General features: G+C 48.6%; 1 protein-coding gene across 4 annotated transcripts in view; it reads right to left on the bottom strand.

Annotated features, from left to right (window-relative positions):
- The window catches only part of ANKRD16 (ankyrin repeat domain 16), a 31,321-nt gene that overhangs the window by 1,859 nt on the left and 5,153 nt on the right, over positions 1–24,309 (bottom strand). For all 4 annotated transcript variants that reach the window (XM_045028551.1, XM_045028561.1, XM_045028535.1 and 1 more), the window contains exons 3-7: positions 21,822–22,042; positions 16,215–16,257; positions 13,927–14,035; positions 10,753–10,914; positions 371–449 (exon numbers count right to left, since the gene is read on the bottom strand). In XM_045028551.1, the coding sequence (XP_044884486.1) occupies positions 371–449; positions 10,753–10,914; positions 13,927–14,035; positions 16,215–16,257; positions 21,822–22,042 (614 nt within the window). The remainder of the gene's footprint in view (positions 1–370; positions 450–10,752; positions 10,915–13,926; positions 14,036–16,214; positions 16,258–21,821; positions 22,043–24,309) is intronic.

Genomic DNA, 24,309 nt, shown 5'->3' with positions numbered 1-24,309 from the left:
GATTCTAAAGACAAGTATTTAGTCCAACCCGATCACTCTGGAGAAGCCGTGAGTTGCCAGTTTTGGCTGCGTTGAAAACCATTTCATTTTTAGAAACACTAATCCGAAGGGTGACTCATTTATTATTGTGCACAGATCATGACATTGCCAACTCAATGCAATTACTACGGTGACTAGCTTTGCATCCAAATTCCACTTACTATTCATTTACAAGTCATACGTCTGGCACTGGTTGCAGATTAGGCATTAAACACACTGTGCTGTGATCTTTCAGGGGCAGGGATCCTGTCTTCTTACCTGTTTTCAAATTGCCCTCTGCAGTATTGATGCTCTAGAAACAACAACCACCCAACCGACCAGAGGGCCTTACCAGATCGACTTTTCCCATCTTTAGCATGTAGATCAGCGCCGAGGGACAACAGCGTTTGGACGGTACTTGTATGTCCTTCCTGCATTTTTAAGCACAAACACGTCTGTTGCATGATTGTTAAGTAGAACCAGCCCTTTACATCTTTCACTTGTGAGCCTAATATAACCTACAGGAGTGGGAATAGAAAAATTCCTCTGTAAAGCAATGTTTAGAAGAGCTCGCTATATGGCCAATGAGCACCACCATAAGCAAACTGGCAAACCTGTGGAGAGCTATAGATAACTTAGGGTGACCAGATGTCCCGATTTTATAGGGACAGTCCCGATTTTTGGGTCTTTTTCCTATATAGGCAGGGGTGAGCTGCAGCGGGTTCGCACGGGTTCGCGGGAACCCGTTGTTAAATTTTAGCAGCCATTTTAGAACCGCTTGTTAAGGGCTGCTAAATTTAACAAAAGTTCCCGCCCACTCCTCTCCTGCTCCGCCCCCTTCTCCTCCCCCTCCCCTGCTTCCCGCGAATCAGATGTTCGCGGGAAGCCTGAACAAGCAGCATGGAGGCAGCCAGCAGGTAAGCTGGGGCGCGGAGGGGGAGGGGAGGTGCGGCTGGCTCAGCAGCTCCCGGTCCCAGACCGCGGCTCCCTCCAGCCCAGCGCCGGCCCGGGGAGTCGGGCCCCACGGCTGCCACCGAGCGGCCGGGCCCCCGTGCCGGCCCGGGGAATCGGGCCGCGCGGCCGGGCCCCGGTGCCGGCCCGGGGAGTCGGGCCGCGCGGCCCGGCGAGTCGGGCCCCGGTGCCGTCCCGGCCCGGGGAGTCGGGCCCCGGTGCCGGCCCGGCCCGGGGAGTCGGGCCCCGTGGCTGGGCCCCGGTGCCGGCCCGGCCCGGGGAGTCGGGCCCCGCGGCGCCGGTCGTGGTCCTGGCAGAGTGGACCTGGTCCCCAGGCAGTGTGGTAAGGGGGCAGGGAGGGGGTGGGTTGTGGGGGGGTGGATAGGGGTCAGGGCAGTCAGAGGGCAGGGAACAGGGGGATTGAATGGGGGCAAGGGTCCCGGGAAGCAGTCAGGAAAGAGCAGGGTTGGATGAGGTGGTGGGGGCACTCAGGGACAGAGAGAAGGGGTAGTTGTATGGGGTAGGGGTTCTGGGGGGCCATTGAGAATGAGAGGAGGGGTTGGGTGGGGCGGCAAGGGGCAGTCAGCGGACAGGGAAGGGGGGGATGGGTCAGGGGTCTCGGAGTGTGTGTGTTAAGGAACATGAGGGGTTGGATGGGGCACGACCCCCCCCCACGGAGGGGGGGGAAGGAGGGAACCCGTTGTTAAAATTTTGGAGGGAGGAGGGAACCCGTTGTTAAAAATTTGGCAGCTCATCACTGTATATAGGCTCCTATTACCCCCCACCCTCTGTCCTGATTTTTCACATTTGCTGTCTGGACACTCTACCCTAACTACAGCTGCACAGCCCCATAGTACAGACCACAGCCTATGGTGACAGACAGGGTTTTTCTGTCGCTGTAGGAACACTACCTCCATGAGCAATGGTAGCTAGATATACAGTATCCTTCTTCCATCAACCTAGCTGTGTTTACACTGGGGGTCAGGGCGGCATTGCTATGGTGCTCAGGTCTATGGATTTTTCATACCCCTTAGTGCCATAGCTATGTCAGCCTAAATTTGAACTGTAGACCAGGCCTGAATCAAATTGCTTTTATCATCTGCTGGCCAGTCAGCCCTAGAATCCCGATTTACTGTTAACAATACAAACATTGGCAGCTGATGATTTGTTAAAAGGATTAGGCTTCATTAGGAAACTGTTTTCTCCCATACTAAAAATCTGGTCTGATTACTACAGAAGTCTACGATTGCCACCATTGCATGTGTGCGTTTTAGATCAGAGACCTATGTCTTATTAATAGCTTCCAGCTGAGCTGGATTTGCTATCTATTTGCATTAGCCCATAGGGCACTGGCATTTTCCAAAGGATTTCTATGAGATTTGTAGAATCTTAGAAGAACACAGAGAGATTGCCTCAGTGACATGGACTAATGATCCATTGAGTCCTGGATCTTCTCTCTGGCTGTAGCCAATTTTGGATGCTTCAGAAGAAAATGTAACCCTCGCATTTCCCCTAAATAATGCATCTGATTTGGCTGTTTCTTCCTCACCCCTGTTAATTAGGCTTCGTTCTGCAGCATGAATGTGGATAGCCTGTATTTGCACCTCCCCATCCCTTTCTATTCCCCCGGTTCACAGCACCCAGTGCATTACTGCATGCACACACTGACAGCAATAAAAGTCGTGAGCTAGCAGATGGCTTAGCTACAACGGTCTTAGCAGCAAATTGAGTTGAAAGCATAATTTGATTTTAATGTATTTATAAATGCAAAAAAACCCAACAGCCCTAAAGCAAATTATGCTGCACAGTGCAAGAGACACTGATTCTCAGAGAGGAAGAAAAAACCGTCAAATGTTTTTGCAGATCAGACGGTGTAGCTGTTTGCCATGGCAGAGCTGGGATCTTTTCCAAAGCACATTTACATTCGCCCCCCACAAACACATGCTGGCAGCCAAGAGGGCTTTCAACAGAATTTCTCAGTGAATAAGGCAGATAAGCTGTGAGAAAGACCTCCTGCCATGGATGCGATGGGATGGGATAGAGGAGAATAATGTTACTCCTCTCGGTAAGTGCCATTGTTGCATTTGTAAATGAAGGATAAAGTATCTAGATTGTGCCCTCAAAGCTGCATGCTCGAGTTCCTGAGACCATGAGCTCCTCCAGGCAGGAACCATCCCTCTTTGTGTGGCTAGAAAGCACTCAGCACATCCTGGGGGCTGCTGCAAACACACACAATAATAGAAGGGATGCAGCAGGGCTGTACTTCCTGAGCCCCCAGGAGGGCTTCCAGACGACAGCCTCCAGGCTCCTGGGTAGAACACACTGGTGAAGCAACAATGCCACCACTCTTAGTACCGTATGACCAATCCTCTGTGTTCAGCCAGCACTGCTGGTCGATGCAGGGAGGCTGGGCAAAGAGCCATAGCCCATCCACAACCCGGCCCTCCTTCCCCCTTTTCATCCCCTAGGGGCACAGAGGTGTAGTAGGAAGGAGAGGACATTCTAGTCCTTTATTGGAATTCAAGACAGCCCCTGTGCAAGGGGCACAAATGGGAGTGTGGGAAGCTCCTCGTCCCCTCTCAGACCTTGTTCACCTGCCCAGGGTCTGGCCAGAATCCAACCCAACCTATTAGCATAAAGGGCTTCCCCTCTCACCACTGCATTGGCTGTTTCAGTAGGGTACCGTGCTACGGTCTGAAATTGATAGTTGCACTAATAACTTGCTAGTGCAGAGTCCCAAACTGCTAGGGAGGCAGGAAGAGGATAAGGAGGAAATTCAAACCCTGGGTTACTTCCACCTCCACTCCAACTACTGGTGAGTTGGCAAATTAAGCTGCTGAATCAGTCTACGACCAAGGGGAACCTCAAGCAAACATACATGCCAAAGGTCAGCCCTGCTGACTCCTGCTCTTGAGAGGTGTGTTGGTGCCATTAGGCATATTCCTAGGTAATTCAGGAGGGTGGAAAACCACAGTATTAATGAAGTCTTTCTGTACTAGGCCTGAATTGAACCAAAGTTATTTTATGCTGGTCTAAGAGTCCCTTTATGTTAAACTCTAGTTGAATTCCCAAGTTAGAAGTGAGAATGGAATGTGTAACTGCTTCTTATCAGTACAACACGGACAGCAGGAGATAGTAAAAAGAGGCCCCTTTTATTACTTGTGTTTAGTTTATAAAGAAGGGAGACAAGATAATAAATTCCGAAGTGAACCAGGCTAACAGCCTTGAAAAGTTACTAGCAGATAGATTGTTTGCTGTCAAGAATGATTTAACCTGTTAATGTAAACGCTAGCTATACAATGTGTCTACTATATGGGAGGAGGAAGGGGGGGGGTAGTAAGGGGAGGAGTGTGGGGGGTAATAGAGATGTGTAACTGAAATCATGTATAAGAAGAGACACACAGCTTGCATCTGTGTGCAGGATCTGAGATTGTAATATCTCCCTGGCACCTTACTTGAGCTCAAATAAACTTTTTCTGCATTCTCCACCCTGGTGTGATAATTAGTGCGACGCACACCGGGCAACGAACCACTGTTTGCTGCCTCAGGCCTTTTTGGGCCGGCAACAGTCTTGGCGTCCCTGGGTGGGCTCGAGGCAAAATTATGCCTTGCCCGGACTCCTCCAATGGCCGGTGGACGACAGTCACAGCCGATGCCAGCGCGCACCGGTGCTTTTACCGGGGGCCTCGGCAGGGACGTGTCAGACCGACCTTGGAAGGCACAACGGTGCAACGCACTCAGATAGTGGAGAAGCAGCTGCGGGCGACGGTGAGGAACCGGTCCTGTGGAAAAGGTAGGAACAGTTCAGTGCTGTTAACCTTTTGTTTGCCTGTTAAGACCTGGGGACGCCCAGTGTCTTCCCATAGGTATGGGGCAGGGATAGAGTACAGGCAGGGCACGGTGTATGCCCCCAGAATGCATTCTAGCAAATTGGAAAGTGTTTGGTTTGGATCCAATGATTAAGGGTAAACTAAAAAGGTTCTGTACAGTTGACTGGCCTCAATATCAACTAGAGAGCCAGGAAAGGTGGCCACCAGAAGGATCACTTAATTACAACATGATCCTTCAATTACTTTTGTTTTGTTAGCAAATGGGTAGCTTTTGAAACTGTTTGTATAAAGAGCTCTTGTAAAAATCCCCCATCATATGCCCCAGAGCTGCACTGGGAGGAGAACTGTCCCTGGGGATGTCTGTCTCTGTTGGGCTCATGCCATCTGAATTTATTGACTGTGCAGCAAGATAAGATGCATCGTGGTAATAGGAAATAATGGCTTTGGGGGGTGTGTGTGTGTGTGTGTGTGTGTGCACCCCCCCCCATTACTGGAAGACGCCCAGATTAACCTGTGAAGCAAATGCTAATGATCAGGAGTAGTCTAACGCAAGCCCAGTAACTAGTGGATCTTTAGGAGATCCGACCCACGGTGGGCTGACTCAGCCTGGCATCGTCCGGCGAGGAAGCTGCCTGGGTCTAGGAATGTGTGAACCTATCTTCCCTCCCCCCCCTTCCTTTCCGTGTGGGCTACTGACAGTCTGATCATCTCATTGAATGCAATTAGAGTATACGGCGTTGTGTCTCCCAGAGACTAGCCGACGCTCTTTGCTGAAAGGAGATGTAGAAGAGTCAGTCATCCTCGTTAATCTCTCCTGTGTGAGTGTCCTGTAGGGAGAGATTCTTAGTTTATGAGCCGCTAGCGCGGACAGGGCCCCCCTCTTTGTGTGTGTAAGTGGAAAAGGGGGGAAGGGACAGTCTAAACGTTCTACCTCACCCCCTAAGGGTACCCCAGCATAGTACATGTACGTACATTATGGTCCTGAAACCTGCAGGTATTTAGAGAATTGGAATCTTTACACGCGTAAAAATCCATCTAAACAATGTCCATTAGAAGGTACCTTCAATCTAGATAAGATCATATATCTCAGAGGAGCTTTTAATTACCAAAGGAAAAGCCTCTGACACGGTGTGAGCAATTCGTCTAGGAATGGGTTAATTTGAAACTCTGCTAAGGCCAGAGATAAAGAGAGAGCTGCTCTGCGTGTTAGGTCAGACTATGTTAAGTATAAAGAAAAATTTTTAGCCCCAGCTGGCTGTGGGAAAATATAGACAGAGGTAAATTAAAGGTAATCTAAGTTACAGAACTGAGATTGCATTTGCAAAGCTTAACTGTTCAGTGAGATTTAACAGTCTTTGCAATCCCAGAGCTGGTATGGCTTGGTGACCTGAACTGGGATCTCTGAAAGAGACACTGCAGGAGATTCCAGGGTGTAAAAGAACAGCTCTCCCAAGAGTGGAAGCATGTTGGAAATACTGGATAAGCTGTATACAGAATAATCTCCCGTCCACCTATTCCCCTTTTCTGAATGTTATATACAGACGTGGTCAGTCTGGATATGTGTGAGTATTAAAGTGGCTTAAGGCTTGGGGAAGCTTTGGGGTTTGGTTATATGGTGTGTTTTGTCCTCCCCCAACGTCCTGCAGTAGATAAATTGGTAACAGATTTGTTACAGTTTGGTGAGTAATTGAGAATGGGGGAGCCCTATAGAATTTACACCATCTATTTGTTTTACCTTTGTTATGTTGTGTTTTCTTTTGTTTGGAACTGTTGGTGTTATATGTTGAGGATTGCATGATTAAAGGTGAACCTACTCTCAGCTGCAGTAAGTCTGAGAACTAGAAAGGGGTTCTACCCCCAGTTGCAGCAGGACTGGGCAATAGAGTAGTTGGAGAAAAAGAACAAATATGTACTTGATAACTAGAATTGAGCAATTAAGAGCATAGATCATGACCCAGACAGCAACTCAAACCTGCACCCAGGGCAAGTTGCAGGCTTTGAGACAGGATTTCCAGTTAGAAAAGGAAGCCCTGGTTAAGCAAGTACCAGTCCTTCAGGGACTTGCCAAAATTTAACTATTTGTGCTCAGCATACACCGTAATAGTAGTGTGTTTGCTACAAGGGGAGATTAAATAATTAAACACCAGTGGGCCATGTGTTTTGCCCAGGTGGCAAGCCTCACAAGGGAAGACTTAGGTAGTCTTGTGAGTTAAAATGTTTTAGGGAAAAAGACCAGAAGGGTGGGGGCTAGTTGAGAAGCCAACCCCCCCCTTAGTTAAAACTGGCAGTGGAGCAAATTGGTGTCTAGGGAAAGAATGGTTCAGCTAGAAAAGAAGGATCGGGCCCAGGCAGGCAAACAACAGACGGAGAGATTGGAAAACGGGTTGGAAACTTTTGAGGGTCTAGTGGAAGAAAGGAGTAAATAGGTATAAACATGGGGATTTCAAATATCCAGGAGGATACTTGTAATAGTGATTTAAGTTGAGAAAAATGGTTGTTGAAGAAAACAAGTGAGTGATTTTAAGGCAGTGTGAAAAGTTAACTCCGTAGTTGCTGGAGGGAACAGCAGTTGAACTTTGTAAAAATGCTAAAGAGACAAATTCTTGGTGTTTTGGAAATGTTTGTAAATAAATTCAGGCAAAGAAATTATTAGATTGCAATCATTTGGTTATGACCCATTTAGTTGAATTATCTAAAAAATGTTTATATAGTGCTATGTAATTGAAATCTTATTAGGTTCTAAAGGCACTATAAGTGATGATGTTTTCTTTCAGTGTTTAAAAGCAGGAGTTAAAAGTACAAAGCAAGTCAGGAAGCATCTGTATTGATGCAAGTTATCTAACTGATAAAGTAGAAGTCACTGAGACCAAAGCTGCCTATGAAACATATATATGAAAATATGGGGTAATTCCCCTGTTTTGCCTGAAATCAACTAAGGTATTTGTATATTTTCAGTGATGATTGACTACCCAGAAAGGGTAGACTTCTGTTTTTGTCTTTCAGATAATCAGAGAAAACTGATGCTAGCTGAACAGCATTCAACATACCATGCCTTTGATGGCACAGTAAAAATTATGTTTTATGTTTTATGTTCTGTCTTGTGGTGTCTGTCTGGTGGCCAAAATTATTTTGTTTATGGGATGGTCTGGATTGGAATACAGATACTTGTTTTGTTCAACTTGGAATACAAAGTGCTTGGATAAATTGGGAAAAATATGGTATACTAAAGTCTAATACATCTCCTTAAGTAAGAGAAAGAGAAACTTTATTGGCCAAATCTTTTAATTGAAAATTGTTAATAAAACTTGCATACTAATAGTTTTTGGAAGCAAGGACATGGAAAGTTAACCCACTCCCCATATTGTACATGGGATCCTTCTGGCTATCTCAGATTTCTAGCCAGAGGGCTGGGGATGGTGGGAAACTATTGGACTAGAGGCTCTATGAAATAAACTCATCAAAGTGGGTGTGCTTGTCCTAACTTGTTGTCCCAAAGCTCTGGAAAAAGTTATTTTAGTGAAAGGATAGATGTGACAAACTTTAAATAATAAGACTAATGTACTGTATAAAGGCAATGTATATGTGTTCATTGTTAGAAAAAGATGTATAAGTGAAGACTAAGTTTCTTTTGTAGGTTAAAAGAAGCCAAACAGGACAAAGGAAGAAGGACGAGTTAACTGAGGAAAAATATCTAACATGCTGAGTTTAAAAATAGGGCATTAGCCCCATTTCAGGACACTGCTCTCAGCTAAGACTTAGCTAACAACCAAGACAAGGGAGGCTTAAATGTGCCCACACAGCTGTAAAGTCTGCAAATCGCTGACAGGCACTAATGCAATGTGTTAGGTTTCTTTTTTCACAGGTAAAGATGCACTACACAAAGACCCTAGGAGTCCTGCCACCCTTGGAACCAGGAAACTGGATCGATGTAAAGCTCCACCAACGAAAGACTGCTTTTGCTCTATGCTGGAAAGACCCTTATTAAGCCCTGCTGACCACCAACAGCGTTGTGCAGTGTCAGAATCCAGGATTTCCTGACCATAAAGGACATTAAGGACTGACCCTGGTGTAGAAACCAAGAATTATACACTGGCAGGAGGAAATTTGTGGGACCCCTGTTTGAGACTGTGGTATTGATTAGATTTTGGGGTTTATTCTACAGGCTGCGCCCTGTGGTTTGGATAAATCCTTCAGCATGTATTGCTCACAAGGGGCTGCCATACGATTAACACAACAGAGAGCCTGGGTTGTTTCCTCTGCAAGAAGAGGGAATTGATCAGATCTCTGTGGACTCAGGCCAATAATACAGCAGCCATTTGAAATATTCTTACAAGCTGGGAACATGATAAGTAATTGGGCCAACTAGAAGGGGCCACTAGCCTTATTTTTAGAGCTCAGCTATCCCAAATACAGGCTGGAGTTGGTGGGTTACATGTCATTTCCACCCTCAGTTCTATGACCCAGAAGTTGCTGACAGAGATGGTATTGAGAATCACTGAGACTGGGAAGGTATTGCAGTGGGATCTGGTATATTTAGATGGATCTTGAGCACCAGACTTGGCCCACTGCCCTTACAGACTATCAGGAACCATCTGATCTGTGGTCAGGGGGATGACATACTTGGACACTTTCTGGATGGAAGTATGAACATTCACAATGCTCCTTCCAGGCATGAGGACCGGTTAGGGTGGGTGTGGGCTTCCACATACCGAATCCTACCGGGTCCATAGGGAGGATGAATGTGGGACTGAATACCCCAGCTCCCTAGAGTTTAATTGTTTTTTGTCTTCAAAGTATGAGAAAACTCAACCAAATGTTTGTTGAGTATTCTCAAAGGGGGGAATTGTTGGTGCCATTAGGCATATTCCTAGGTAATTCAGGAGGGTGGAAAACCACAGTATTAATGAAGTCTTTCTGTACTAGGCCTGAATTGAACCAAAGTTATTTTATGCTGGTCTAAGAGTCCCTTTATGTTAAACTCTAGTTGAATTCCCAAGTTAGAAGTGAGAATGGAATGTGTAACTGCTTCTTATCAGTACAACACGGACAGCAGGAGATAGTAAAAAGAGGCCCCTTTTTATTACTTGTGTTTAGTTTATAAAGAAGGGAGACAAGATAATAAATTCCGAAGTGAACCAGGCTAACAGCCTTGAAAAGTTACTAGCAGATAGATTGTTTGCTGTCAAGAATGATTTAACCTGTTAATGTAAACGCTAGCTATACAATGTGTCTACTATATGGGAGGAGGAAGGGGGGGGGTAGTAAGGGGAGGAGTGTGGGGGGTAATAGAGATGTGTAACTGAAATCATGTATAAGAAGAGACACACAGCTTGCATCTGTGTGCAGGATCTGAGATTGTAATATCTCCCTGGCACCTTACTTGAGCTCAAATAAACTTTTTCTGCATTCTCCACCCTGGTGTGATAATTAGTGCGACGCACACCGGGCAACGAACCACTGTTTGCTGCCTCAGGCCTTTTTGGGCCGGCAACAGGTGCTAGGTACCTACTGCTCCCATTGGCTCCCTTCAGCTAGCAGACATCAGTACAGACCCCTGCAGACAACAGATTGGTGGGGCAACTCCTGTATATGGCAGAAGTCATGGGCAGAAGGTTTTGAAGGCCGTGGCCCCGCCCATGCTCTGTCCTGAGGCCTCACTCTCATTCCCCCTCTCCCCTGAAGCCAGTGGGGATTCAGCTCCAGACGGTGGCCTGGAGCTCGGGGTTCGGGCTGGCCGGCGGCCTGAGGCAGCTTGGGGTGGCCAGGGGGCTAGCTTCCCCAAAGGGGGGTTTCTTCCGCCGTCCAGGGCAGAAGTTGTACCATTCTGCAAGGTGCTAACAGCCAGTCTTCACGGCACTCAGGGCAAAGACCATGCTGACATATGCCATAAGAGAGATGATGGGGTGTCAGCTTACAGCCGCATTGCACAGGGAGCAATCGAAAGGAGACAGACCTTGGCTGCGTAATGTAGCGCCGTGAGTTGGACTGATGTTGCTCTCTCATTGACATTGGCACCGAGATCGGAGACAAGGAATCGGATGGCTTCGTCCTGGGCCGTGACTGCCGCCTGGTGCAACGGCTGAGCACCTAGTGCATCTGCAGCTGTATAACAGGCCTAGCGGGTGGGAAATAAGGAGCCATGAACAGCTTTGTCAAATTGCCATGAACGATTGCCAACTTGTGTACAAACGACGTGTCCGGCCATGACAATGACAATAATGAAAACACATGATATTTTACTCGGCCAGCAAAAAAAAATTACTCACCCTAGTCCAGCAGGATTCCGTAATGCTGGTATAAAACCTATGTGTGTACAGTTGCATCAGCTCATTTACCAAGCTTTGGAAATGATTAGCAAAGGCTTCTGGGCCCAGTTCTCCTTTCCTTTCCACTGGTGTAAATCAGGAGAAACTTTATTGACATCAATGAAGCTACACCTTTATAAAACCAGTACAGGCCCATTGTCTTTCCAAACGCATGCAACACAGCAGTCTAGCTACAACAAGCTCATCATTGCACAGGATGCTGACATTTTGATAAACATCTAGCAAATCAATGGAATCTGGTCCCAATATGTAAAGGGACACCGTCAAGTCGCATTTGGATTTGCAAATGCGTTTGTACAAGGAGCCCCAATTCTCATGCGGGCCTTCAGGCATGTGTGTTATACTTAATCATAATCATACTGTTCCATTATTTCTTTTCATTAAATTTCAGTTGAACCAGTTTAAGGTAAACATTCCCCTTTTCGGTGCTGCCAGGTCGCACAATTTTATAGCAAGTGTTGTGCCTATATTTAGTATTTTTCTTAAAACCCCAGCTTCTGGAGTCAGGTGAACAGCTTTCATTGAAAACACAAGTATGTTTTTAGCGTTGATGGTAAGCATAGAAAATTGTGAAGACCAGAAGGCAAATAAAAAGAATGCAAAATGCATTAATACTGTCATGGACCAGGATGTGTGTGGTTAGGCCCAGTGGCTGGAGCAGCAGCAGTCAGGCCTAGTGGTGGGAGCAGTGGCAGTCAAGAACTAGAAGTCAGAGTCAAGGACTAGAGCAGGGCTGGCACAGGAGTAATCACAACTTGCAGGCGTGTGCACTGAGCAGCCATTGGCCTAACGCTGCTGCTGGGCTTAAGAGCCCATCTCTTGGTTCTTCCGGCCACTTGGGCTGTCTGGCTAATCAAGTGATTCTGCCGCAAGCCACCTGTGCTTCAGCTGCGAGTCCTCAGTTGCTCACTAGGGAGGCAGAGCCAGCTGGTCCCAGGCTCAGCTGCAAACCCTAATTCCTGACAACTTTTTAAAAACAAATCTGATGGTTCTTAAGCCAATTTTCTGATTTTGAAGGCCTGACGCTTGATTTTTGAGAACTTGAAGTTGGCAGTACTGCCTGTTTAGCATTTGCCAACCAAACACTGCAGCACCAAGCTAGTGCACGAGGACCAGAAATGAAACTGTCTAGAAAACGAACAGTCTCTTCCCATTGTCCATGCAGGGAGAAATGCGAATGTAAACCAACCTCACAAACGTTGAGAAATAAATTCGATTTTTTAATATTCTTTGAGGGTTTCATAGTCTATGTTGACAACAGGACATAAGTAATGAAGTGTCTGTTATTCTGAATATGCAAATGGATCTAACAACAGCCCTATGAGCCTTTTAGAACAGGGGTGGGCAAACTTTTTGGCCTGAGGCCCACATTGGGGTTGTAAAACTGTATGGAGGGCTGGGTAGGGAAGGCTCCCCAAACAGCCTGGCCCCTGCCCCCTATCCGACCCCTCCCACTTCCCACCCCCGACTGCTCCCCTCAGAACTCCCAACCCATCCAAACCCCCCTGCTCCTTGTCCCCTAACCACCCTGTCCTGGGACCCCCCCGCCCCTAACCTCCCGCCGGGACCCCACCTCCTATCCAACCCCCCTGCTGCCAGTCCCCTGACTGCCCCGCCCCCTAGCCACACCCCTGCCCCCTGAGAGGCCCCCCCGGGATTCCCATGCTTTTCCAACCACCCCCCCATTCCATGTCCCCTGACCCCCCTCCAGAACCTCTGCCCTATCCAACCGCCCCCTGCTCTCTATCCCCTGACTGCCCCCCCGGAACTCCCCGCCCTATTCAACCCCCTGGCCCGCTTACTATGCCGCTCAGAGCAGCATATCTGGCAGCCACACCACCCGGCCGGAGCCAGACACGCTGCTGCGCACAACCCTGCTGCCCAGAGCGCAGCCCGCGCAGCGGCATGGCTGGGGGAAGGGAGGACAGCAGGGGAGGGGCCGCAGGCTAACCTCCCCGGCCGGGAGCTCAAGGGCCGGGCAGGACGGTCCCGTGGGCTGGATGTCGCCCAAGGGCTGTACTTTACCCACCTCTGTTTTAGAAGGAAATCAGAGGTCATTGGGAAGAAATACTGGGAGCTACAGCTGTTATAGGTAGGGAAAGTTCACTTCCTACACAGCCACAGCAGGAAAATCTACTGGTCCTCAGAAATCTACTGCCAGGAGAAACTCTACATGTGTGGTCTAAGCATAGGCTAGAGAGCCAGGAATGCCTGGGTTTTAATCTTGGCTTTGAGGCCAGCTCCTTCTGTAGCTTTGGGCAAGTACGTCGCTTTACCTACTCCGTGCCTCAGTTTCCCCATCTGTAAAATGGGGATGAGACTTGCATCCCTATGTCACAGGAGGGTTTGTGATGATCTGTTACCTAGCAAGTATTTATACAAATCATTCCGAAGAGGTAAAGCTCTAAGGCCCAGAGTCACAGGCACCTAGCTTCCACTGAAATCATTGGTTGTTAGGCGCTTACACACCTTGGGGAATCTGAGCCTAAGTATTGATCCTCGGGCTGTGACGTCCCTTCTTGCTACTCATGAGTAGCCCCACTGAGCCGGTGCTAACTTGGTAGCAGCTCACCAGTGGGAGTCGTGGGCACACATTCTGGTCTTTAGTGGAATCACCATCATTAGCCACACCACTCACTTTTTACTCAGTCCTTCTGTTAGCTTCAGTGGGAGCTTGCCTGAGTAAAGTCCTCCAGATATGGCCCCATACAAGTACAAGAGCTAATATTGTTCTCTTTGGTGGGTGGCGTTTTGTATCCAGAACCTGGAGAAACGGCAGTGTGGGTCTCTTGACACCATACCTTATGCTTTTCTAGAAGCAGCTGGGCTATGTCGATGTGCCCGTTCTGTATCGCATCCATAAAGGGAGTCACTCCACATTTGTCCCTGCTGTCAGGTTCATATGGGCACCTTGGAAAGATCATAAAACACATGCTTGAGACGTGTGCTCCCGGGCCGCTTTGTGTTGTTGGAGCAGTGCACAGCAGCTGGAGTATCCCACTGTATTTGACGGGAAGGCTTTAGATCTGGACGTGAGGCATTCCAGCTAAAATGATCACATGCTCCTCTCTCTTTGTCCTGTGTTGTATCGTACTGGGTGCTGGCAGGTGCCTTTAGAGTGACCCTGAGCTCTTTGGGGCAGGGAGCCGTTTGGCTCAATTCCCGCAAGGTGAATTTCTCCCCCAGGCATAAGAGGGGCAGAAGGTCTATGCGCCACTTACATCATTGGCCTGCTAAACCCAGGGTTGTGACTTCAATCCTTGAGGGGGCCACTTAGGGATCTGGGGCAAAAATTGGTCCTGCTAGTGAAGGCAGGGGGCTGGACTCGGATGACCTTTCAAGGTCCCTTCCAGTTCTAAGAGATTGGTATATCTCCAATTACAGTTGAACCCTGTTATGTCGCCGGCCTAGGGGTTTGCCAAAAATAGTCCAGATAACCGATGATCGAGATAAACCCCTATCCACCCCCCCACCCCTGAACTCCCCTGCCCTCTCTCCAACACCCCCTCCCTGCCCCCTTACCGCGGTGCCTGCACGTGGCTGGATCCAGCGAAGCAGGACGGGGAAGCGGGGCCGGGCGGCCGTGGACGGGGACCCGGAGCCGGGCAGCCAAAGAAGCGGGACCCGGTAAGCGGGCCGGGCGGCAGGCGAAGCGGGGACCGGGTAAGCGGGGCGGGCGGGCGGGGCCGGGCAGGGACCGGGTATGCGGGGCCGGGCTGGCGGGGATGGGCAGGGACCGGGTATGCGGGGCCGGGCGGGGACGGGCAGGGACCGGGTATGCGGGGCCGGGCAGGGGCTGGGCGGGGACGGGCAGGGACCGGGTATGCGGGGCTGGGCGGGGACGGGCAGGGACCGGGTATGCGGGGCCGGGCGGGCGGGGACGGGCAGGGACCGGGTATGCGGGGGCGGGCGGGCGGCTGGGGACGCGGGGAGCGGGCGGCTGGGGAACCGCGCGGCTGGAGAGCCAGGGAGCGGGCGGCTGGGGACGCAGGGAGCCGGGCTCGAGATATTAGGGTTGGGCAAATCGACGTAACGGATGAGAAACCCATAAGATAAAGAGGGAGTTTGGCGGTTCCACTTGTAAAACCTCGAGTTAATAGGATTGGCAAGTTAACCGAGGTCGAGATAAATGGGTTCGACTGTATTACCTTATTACCTTTATCACACTTAAAGTCTCCGAATAGAACTTCTGAGGGAGGTAAGTAGCGCACAGGCCATGGGCTGGCACAGGGATGAATTGCCCCAAACATGGCGCGACATACATCATTATTATTGCGAGCCAAATCCCAAGGACCCTACTCAGGCAGAACTCTCATTGGAGTGAATGGGAATTCAACCTGAGTAAAGACTGAGTCAAAACTGAGAATCTGGCCCAATGACAACACAGTGGGTCAAATCCACCCCATGCCAATTGTAAACCAGGGTTTAGTGGGGCTGGGAGGGGTGTGAAGTTTGATACTGGGAAGACTGTGGATGGAGATGGCGACAGCCTCCCTTCTTCCAAGTGCAGCTTCAACAGTGGGCAGCGCTAGTCAGGAAGGAAGTGTGGCCAGAATGATTCAATGCAGCTTCCCAGCAGACGCTCCACGGCGAGGACTCTGTGGAGCCCCAGGCAGAAAATACGGCTACCCCTGGCGGAAAGCAAGAAAGAAGGTGGTGCCCTCATCTCAGGGTGAACCCCTGCATTGTGGCACAGTGGGTCTCACTGGGGCAGGCAAATGCAGTAGCTGGGCTCAGACAAGCCCAGAGGACAAAGCCCAGATGGTTCTCTCCTTGTCGCAAGGACCCAGCCTGGTTTTGTAATTGGGGCCTATGTCACAGTGAATTCTGAGGCAACCCGGAGAGTAAATACATCTGAAATCACATAATCAGCTGTGAAAAGTGAGAGGAAATTGATAGGTTCTCAGGGTTCACAAACGTGCAGCTGGGATTTCTAAATGGCATCAATGTTCTCGGTGTCTGTTTAGTCAAGCAAGCCGTGTGCTGTAAATGGAAGGGGGGAGTGGGCTGGGAGGAGGGAAGGGAGAAAGAGAGCGTGTGGGTGGGTGGTTAAATTTCACAAAAAAATGAGGACAGGAAGCCTGCTTACCGCTCAAGAAGTGCTTTCACTACGTCAAAACAGCCGTGCATTGCTGTGAGAGAGAGGAAGTGGATGGTAATTCATGTTTTCATGTTTCCTCCCACCTACAAAGGAAAAATAAGTGGGTCTGTGCCCCTTTGGGCTTATTTGTGAAGTATAAAGAAGCCCTGAAAGACTTTTAATTAAAACCTTTTACTCCTTGTTATTTTTACGTTAGACGTATCAGGAATATCCAACCGTCTCTATGTCCTCCAAGGATTCTCCAGACAAAACAGGAGAGAGAAGTGAAGTGGAAGCTTTGTTTGCCTTGAACTGAAGTGTGCGTGTGTGTGTGTGTTTTGAATCTTAACAAACGGATTTTTCCCCCCCATTTTGTTAGGCCTTTAAGTTAAACAGGTGCTAAGCAACACTAGCACAGAACAAAGAGTTTTAAACAATCTGGAAAATATTCCTTTCCACTCTCAATTACTCAGGTTTTGCTTCCTTGATAATTCAGCTGGACATTTTTGGTGCACGGCACAGTACACCACACTGACCATTGGGAGCTGAGAACAGGCATGCTAAGAACATGCACTTAGCACATCTCCAGGCATCGAGCCTCCTCGGGATAAAAAACCCAGGGTAAAAAGGATCTGAATTGCAAATGTAAAATCCTCTCTGGCCTTCTTAATACATTATATTGATTCTATGATATTGCAGCAAAATGAGGGAGGAACTCTATTTTTTATTTTGTAGGCCACCTTCATATAATAAAACCAAACTCACAGCTGCTAATATCAAGTTATTTACTCATTTTGATTAAGGAGGACAACATAGTACATGTTTTGGTCCCAAAGCCAAACACAGAACTGCAGTTGAAGAAGGGCTCTCAGCATATGTTGCAAACTAGTGATAGCCTTAGCTTTAATAGCAGCATTGCCAACCTCAAGAGATCAAAAATCACAAGTCAGACCCTCAAAAAAATCACAAAATTGAAAAAATCATGAGATTTTTAGTTTGTCTTTTAACTTTAACTCCTGTCTATTCTTCTGCCAATATGTGAGAGGCAATTTTGGGTTGAAAAGTCAACCTCTAATGCTCCCAAAATGCACACCTCTCCCTGGCTGCTCGGATGGAGACTTCTGCCTCATCCCTAAGACAGGGGAACTGGCATCCTTTTCCTACTACTGTCTTCTGTTTAGATACAGCAGCAGCACTTCCCTGCCTCCCGCTACCCTGGGACCTCGCTACCTGAGACCCAGCAGTGCTACTTCCCTGACGTCCCATCTCCCAACCTCCAGCTGCCCTAGGACTCTCTCCCTGCTGTAGGGCCGTATGTGAAGGCAAGGCTCAGTGGCGGGGCAGGTCTGTGTCCTTAGCCCCAAGGTCCCCTCACAGAGCTCTGCCCCCATGCCCAGCCCTGAAAATCATAAGATCAGCAGAGTTTCTCATGTTGGGTGCCTGCAACAGTTTCTCCTGCAGGCACCCAAATCCTGTGACATGATCCATTTGCGAGAGGAGGCAACACTGCCTTCCCCTGGCTGCCGGAACAGGACTTCCCTTTTCCATCTCCATCATCATCCCCAAGCTGGGGAGCTGCCTCTAAATCCCCTCCATCTCCTGCCCCATCACGGTTCTCTCCACCCCACTCAGCCTCCCTCCTGCCCCCCGTGTGCCTTTGCTCCTCCCACTCCTCTGAACTCCCTGCAGCCTTCCTGCTGCCCCCACCACCTGCCTGCAACTCCCTTCTCAGCCTTTCCCTGCATCCCATTCATCTGCAACCCCTAAATCTGCCCCCTGCTCCTCCTCATTCTCCTCATCCACCCTTCACAGTGTCTCTGCTGGGGTGACCAGACAGCAAGTGTGAAAAATCGGGACGGGGGTGGGGGGTAACAGGAGCCTATATAAGAAAAAGCCCCCAAAACCGGGACTGTCCCTATAAAATCGGGACCTCTGGTCACCCTAGTCTCTGCTGCTCCTCACAGCCCCTTTGTTCTATCCAGCCCTCTGGGCCATACTGTGGCAGCCATTCTGCCTGTGGGCACGGCTTCTATCTCACTGCAAACAGTGGGAGGTGGCAGCCAACTTTATTAAGGGCAGCCTCCTTCCACATGCGGACAGACTGTAGGGAAAGAGCGGCCGTCTTGCTGGCTTCGAAGCTCAGCCCCATTGACAATTATAGGAGATGGGGGCCATTTTGAATAATTCACGAGTTGGCGCCCTTTGCCGTGTTTTCACCCCCAAAATCACTAGGGTCATGATAAAATTGTGGAAGTTGGCAATCCTGTAATAGCAACAGTCGAACAATGAAGCTGGTGTGTTGTGGCCGCGGTTTATAGCACTGATCAGTCCCTGTCTTTTGTGGTACCCACCCACTGTCTTGTCTTATACTCAGACTGCAAACTCTTTGGGGCAGGGACTATCTTTTTGTTACGTGTGTCTTCAGGGCCCAGCATAATCCTGATCGCTAATTTGGGTATCTAGGCGTTACTCTTGTCCTGGCTGAGCGGGGTGGTGGTAGGTATGTGATGTCTCCCATTCACACCCACATCTCTCAGGACGACAGCTGGGTGCCAAATGGGAATGCACCTCACACAAATGGGAGGGGGGCTTGGGGCAGCAGCAACCCTCAGCCCTGGGGAGAGCTGGGCACCCCCATGTGTGAACCAGTATCTACAGGGCCCTACTTCTTTGGGGGGGGGGCAGAGCCGCTCTCTCTGCCCCGCAATGTGAGCTGAGATCTAGAGGGGGCAGAGCATCCCATTTCCCCATGCTGCCTCCAGCAGCAGGGAAGGGCCTGGAGGCTCACCCTTCCCCTAGTGCTGCTGCGTCTAGGGGTAAAGGGAGGTCAGAGCAGTGCAGGGGAGTGTAGGGAGGAAAGGAGGAGGGGCCAGAACTATACAATAGGGGATGTGGGGCCTTCAACTCTGACCCCTCCCCAACCCCCCCCCCATCCACACACCCTATTTCTGTCCTCCATTCAAAACAGGCCCCCACAGTGCTGAGACCGGGATGGGGAGCTGGGAACAGGCATGTTCGGTGCATGGAACAGGCACATAATGCAAAGACTGGTGTGCAGAGCTGAGAACAGGTGTACTCTGCACATGCACTACACACAGCACTGAGATTGTGGTTGGGAGCTGAGAACAGACAGGCTCGAAGCATGTGCTGAGACCAGGGTAAAGAGCTATTGTAACAGGCTGATTTCATCTCCTGTGGGGTGGTCTCATGCAGCTGACAACATCTCATTGAGATGAATGGGCCATTTCACGCCTGGGTCTGTTATGCTGCAGAAGGACATGAGAGTTCATTCCCCATACATCAGGCCCAGATCTGCATTTCCATTCTCCTGCCACCCTCTCCTGCCTCCAGCTGGTATGTGCACTCTTGACAGCCACACCATCTTCCCACCTCCCCATGCCCCCTCCAAGCTTACCAGGGGCATGGAGTGGCAAGGAGCAGAGTTATGGTCACCCAGTGGTGCCTTGTGAGATTCAACAATATTTAGTTCAGCTGTATTGAAACCTCTGAAAGCCAGGAAATGAAGAGTTAAAGAAAAGCAAACAAACTTCAGAAATCCAGGAAGCACAGAAGGCGGATGCCACCCACACAAGGCAACCTTAGCTCTGTCTGCCCTCTTTGAGTGATGATCCAGTACACCCATCGCACACACTAGCACTCTGCAGAGCACTCTGAGAACAGAGCACGTGAGCACTGTTGGACAACGTCTAACTAACACTTTCTCTTCGCTAAAGCAAAACTCAGGTTTAGATCAGGTGTCGCAAACTGGAGCTACCTATACTACACCTGGGCCCACACTCAAACACGGAGCCACTCCCCACAGATGACCCTAGACTTGATAAATGTGACCATCCCTTTACCCTGGCCTTGAGGATTCCTTCTGATACATGGCCTTCACTCGCCCCTCCCTAAGCCCCAGAGACCACCACCCTGCTGACAGTCCCCACAGCAAGATGACCCCTATGTACTGCAGGTCGAGGGATGTGATCATTCCCCTCTATTCGACATTGGCAAGGCCTCATCTGGAGTACTATGTCCAGTTTGGGGCCCCACACTACAAGAAGGATGTGGAAAAATTGGAAAGAGTCCAGCGGAGGGCAACAAAAATGATTAGGGGGCTGGAGCACATGACTTATGAGGAGAGGCTGAGGGAATTGGGATTGTTTAGTCTGCAAAAGAGAAGAATGAGGAGGGATTTGATAGCTGCTTTCAACTACCTGAAAGGGGGTTCCAAAGAGGATGGATCTAGACTGTTCTCAGTGGTGGCAGATGACAGAACAAGGAGTAATGGTCTCAAGTTGCAGTGGGGGAGGGTCTAGGTTGGATATTAGGAAAAACTTTTTCACTAGGAGGGTGGTGAAGCACTGGAATGGGTTACCTAGGGAGTTGGTGGAATCTCCTTCCTTAGAGGTTTTTAAGGTCAGGCTTGACAAAGGCCTGGCTGGGATGATTTAGTTGGGGATTGGTCCTGCTTTGAGCAGGGGGTTGGACTAGATACCTCCTGAGGTCCTTTCCAACCCTGAAATTCTATGATACTGCTACTGACACAGCCTACAGAGCTCAGCACTGAAATAAGGTATTCTTGATACCGGAAGGTACATGTGGCCTTTTCTCATATTGCAGTCACAGCTCTGCCAAGCTATTCTAACTGGTCCCTCTATCATTCAGTACACCTCACACAGTGAATGCAGCCGCAGCACTTGCACATTAAATGCTGGAATTCCAATCTATGGAACACAACACAAACAATGATGGCACGTTCTCTTAGTCCTTCCTCATATCTACTTATTATAGACTCATACATTTTAAGGCCAGTGGGACTATTAACGAGTCTGACCTCCTATATAACATATGTCAGAGAATTCCATACAGTTCCATGCTCTGTTGCACCTAATACCTTGTGTTTGATTCTAGCATCTTCCAGAAAGGGTTAACTTGAAGATTCCAAGAGATGGAGAATCCACCATTTCCCTTCGCTGTTTGTTAAGTTTTGCACCATCCTTACTGACCCATTCCCTGTTGTGGGAGTGATGTGAACCTTAACTGTTCATTTCTTGGTTTTCAGAGGTTTGAGCGTAGCTGAACTCAACGTTCTGGAAGGGCACAAGACACAGCCAGGCAACCTTAACTCTGCGTTAATAAAATTTTGGGGCACTTAGTTAATTAATCCTCAAGGTACTCATGTGAGGCCTGGTAAGTATTATCCCCACTCACAGATTGTTAAACTGAGGCACCGACCTGTTAAGGGACACTGAGAGAATGAGGATCCGATCACTAGACCCCACTCCCTACCATGCGTATGACTAATGTTATTAGAATATAAAGCACACTTTGCACAGGTGTCAAAGTGTATGTAACATATAAAAGGTGTATATAACATTCAAGGCAGTGGAGAATCAGGCCTGCATGCTAATCCAAGTATGCTCCCAGTTTAGTAACAGCCCCAACACTGATTATTCATACCCCTAGCAGGAATACATTATCACCCTTCACACAGGCACAGATCAAAACTGCTCTTTTAGGGGTAACTGCAAGTGATAAAAATTATAGCCTTATGCGCTTCTAATCCCCGAATGACACAAACTCTTCTGGGGCCATTAGAAGTAGGGTCCATACCTGCCGTGTGCAGAGGAGTTCTCTTGATTTTGCTTTCTGTGTTCCAGCTGCTCGGAGACACAGTGAGCAAGTACTGGATGATCTGGGGATCACCCTCTCGACTTGCTATATGGAAGCAATTCCAGCCATCTTTGTTCTTTAACAATGGGTTTGCTCCATGCTCAATGAGATCTTTAATCACCTCCACATTCTTCCTGGTGCAAGCCATCATGAGAGGAGTCCTTGAAAAGAGAAGGGAGAATAAACACACAGTGCATCCTCATTATACCACCAGCTGCTCCACAGCAAGCCCCTTCCGAGCCAGACTCCATTGCTGTAACAATGGAGTCTGCAGCAAGATTTAAGGTTGGTTATGGCCAAAGAGGGTTCTAGCACAGCGTGTGGGTGCAGGTTACTTGCCAGGATTATTTGGGTATACCTCATTGGGATGATTTAGTTGGGAATTGGTCCTGCTTTGAGCAGGGGGTTGGACTAGATGACCTTCTGAGGTCCCTTCCAACCCTGATATTCTATGATTCTATGGTCATTTCCCTGGCATTTGCAGGAGCCTCCAGCAGGTCCCTCCTGTTCTCTGCCTATGGCATGAATCAGTCTAGTCTCTTGTGGGCTGCAATATTTTGGTCTCATTTTGGTTGTTGGGTTTAGTTTGAGGGTGCTGGATGATGTTGATGGCCTGTGACATTCAGCAGGTCAGATTGGCTGATCTAATGTTTCCCTTCCGGCCTGTGATTCTATGACAGTTTGGCCAGCCAGTGTGGACTAGAACTATGGACCCAGGGAACATGGTGTTGTCATCTTATCCTCTTGCAGCCGGCCTACAGACAGGATAGATGACCTACTAAAGCCACTACAAGCTGGGTGAGATCTCCTTTAGTTCAAGTGATTGAGGTGCTTTTGAAACCAAAGTCTGGGATTCTATCCCCAATGCCACATGTGGATGGTTTGGCTGATCATCAACATGCCTATACAAGTGCAGCATATGAACTCACGACAGATTCTAGAGCACCATTTTCTCAGTTAGTTTGTTCACTGTGCCCCCTGGCTGGCTGTACCACTTGGGCCCAAGTGAATTTAAACCAGTTTAAACATTGCTACAGCAGAATAACCGGAGAAAGAGCCAAAGGGTGACACTGGAAAATCTTGTCATCACAAGCAACCAATCAATTTATGTGCACATGTGCACAACACGCTCTTGTTTTCCACTAAAATAACAGAAAAGAAAGGCAGTATGTACTTGAGATTTTCTGTTGTAGCTGCAGCCGGTCAGATCAGTATTTTTACCCCTTACTGTCCCATTCCCTTCATCAGCATCAACAGGTGTGACTGTAGATAACAAATCACAAATTGGACTTTTCCAAGTCAATATCCGCTAGCCTCACAGTGAGATACTTATGCGGGGCAATCAGCACAAGCGTGATGCTTCATACAATTATTTTTTTAAACATTCAAGACTGTTCTTGTTACATTGTGGTGTGAAAACTTCATAAGACTATGGATCGCATTGGCATCTTCCTAAGGCCTTGAGGACCACCCCCAATTGGTCTATATAATAAAAGTAATGACTACTTGTACTTAATATTGTGACCCCTCCATCTGAGAATCTCAGCGTCCCTCATAAGCATTAACGACCACACTTGCATCCGAAGAAGTGGGTATTCACCCACGAAAGCTCATGCTGCAAAACGTCTATTAGTCTATAAGGTGCCACAGGATTCTTTGCTGCGACCACACTTATGGCCAGTAGAGAAGTAAAGAATTATTATTCTCCTTTAACAGATGGGGTAACTAAGATACAGTGTGATTTGCTGAAGGCCATAGTCTGGCAGAGTCAGGAACAGAACCCACCTAGCTTGACACCCAGTCTGACGTCCTAACCGCAAGACCCTCCTTTTATATGTAGGTAAAATAAGTGCACACAACTGTAATAATATTTGATTTCATGGTATCGCCCATTTTTTAATTTAACTGCAATAAACTACATTTGATCAGCTGTGGCTTCACCCTGCTGCCACAGTCCACATTTGAGTAGCAGGACACACTTTGGGCACCACCTGACTAGCATCTGATTCTTGCACTCATTTATGCACATGTTTAACTTTACACGCGTGAGTAATCCCATTGACTTCAAGTATCAGAGGGGTAGCCGTGTTAGTCTGGATCTGTAAAAGCAGCAAAGAGTCTTGTGGCACCTTATAGACTAACAGACGTTTGGGAGCATGAGCTTTCGACGAAGTGGGTATTCACCCATGAAAGCTCATGCTCCCAAACATCTGTTAGTCTATAAGGTGCAACAAGACTCTTTGCTGCTCCCATTGACTTCAATGGCACTACTCACATGCAAGGGTGCCTAGTGATTACAGGGTTAGGACCTACATTTGCAGTCTCCTAGTATTTCTTTCACCCTTGCAGCGTGTACTTTTTGAGCATTCTCGTGTGCTCTAAGCAGATCAGAAGACACGGTCCCTGTCCCCAAGCAGTTTACAACCTA

This window comes from Mauremys mutica, chromosome 1 (assembly GCF_020497125.1).
Source record: "Mauremys mutica isolate MM-2020 ecotype Southern chromosome 1, ASM2049712v1, whole genome shotgun sequence".
In the NCBI taxonomy this organism is placed as follows: domain Eukaryota; kingdom Metazoa; phylum Chordata; order Testudines; family Geoemydidae; genus Mauremys; species Mauremys mutica.
The sequence above is the reverse complement of the archived record's forward strand: the minus strand, read 5'-3'. Positions and strand labels throughout refer to the sequence as shown.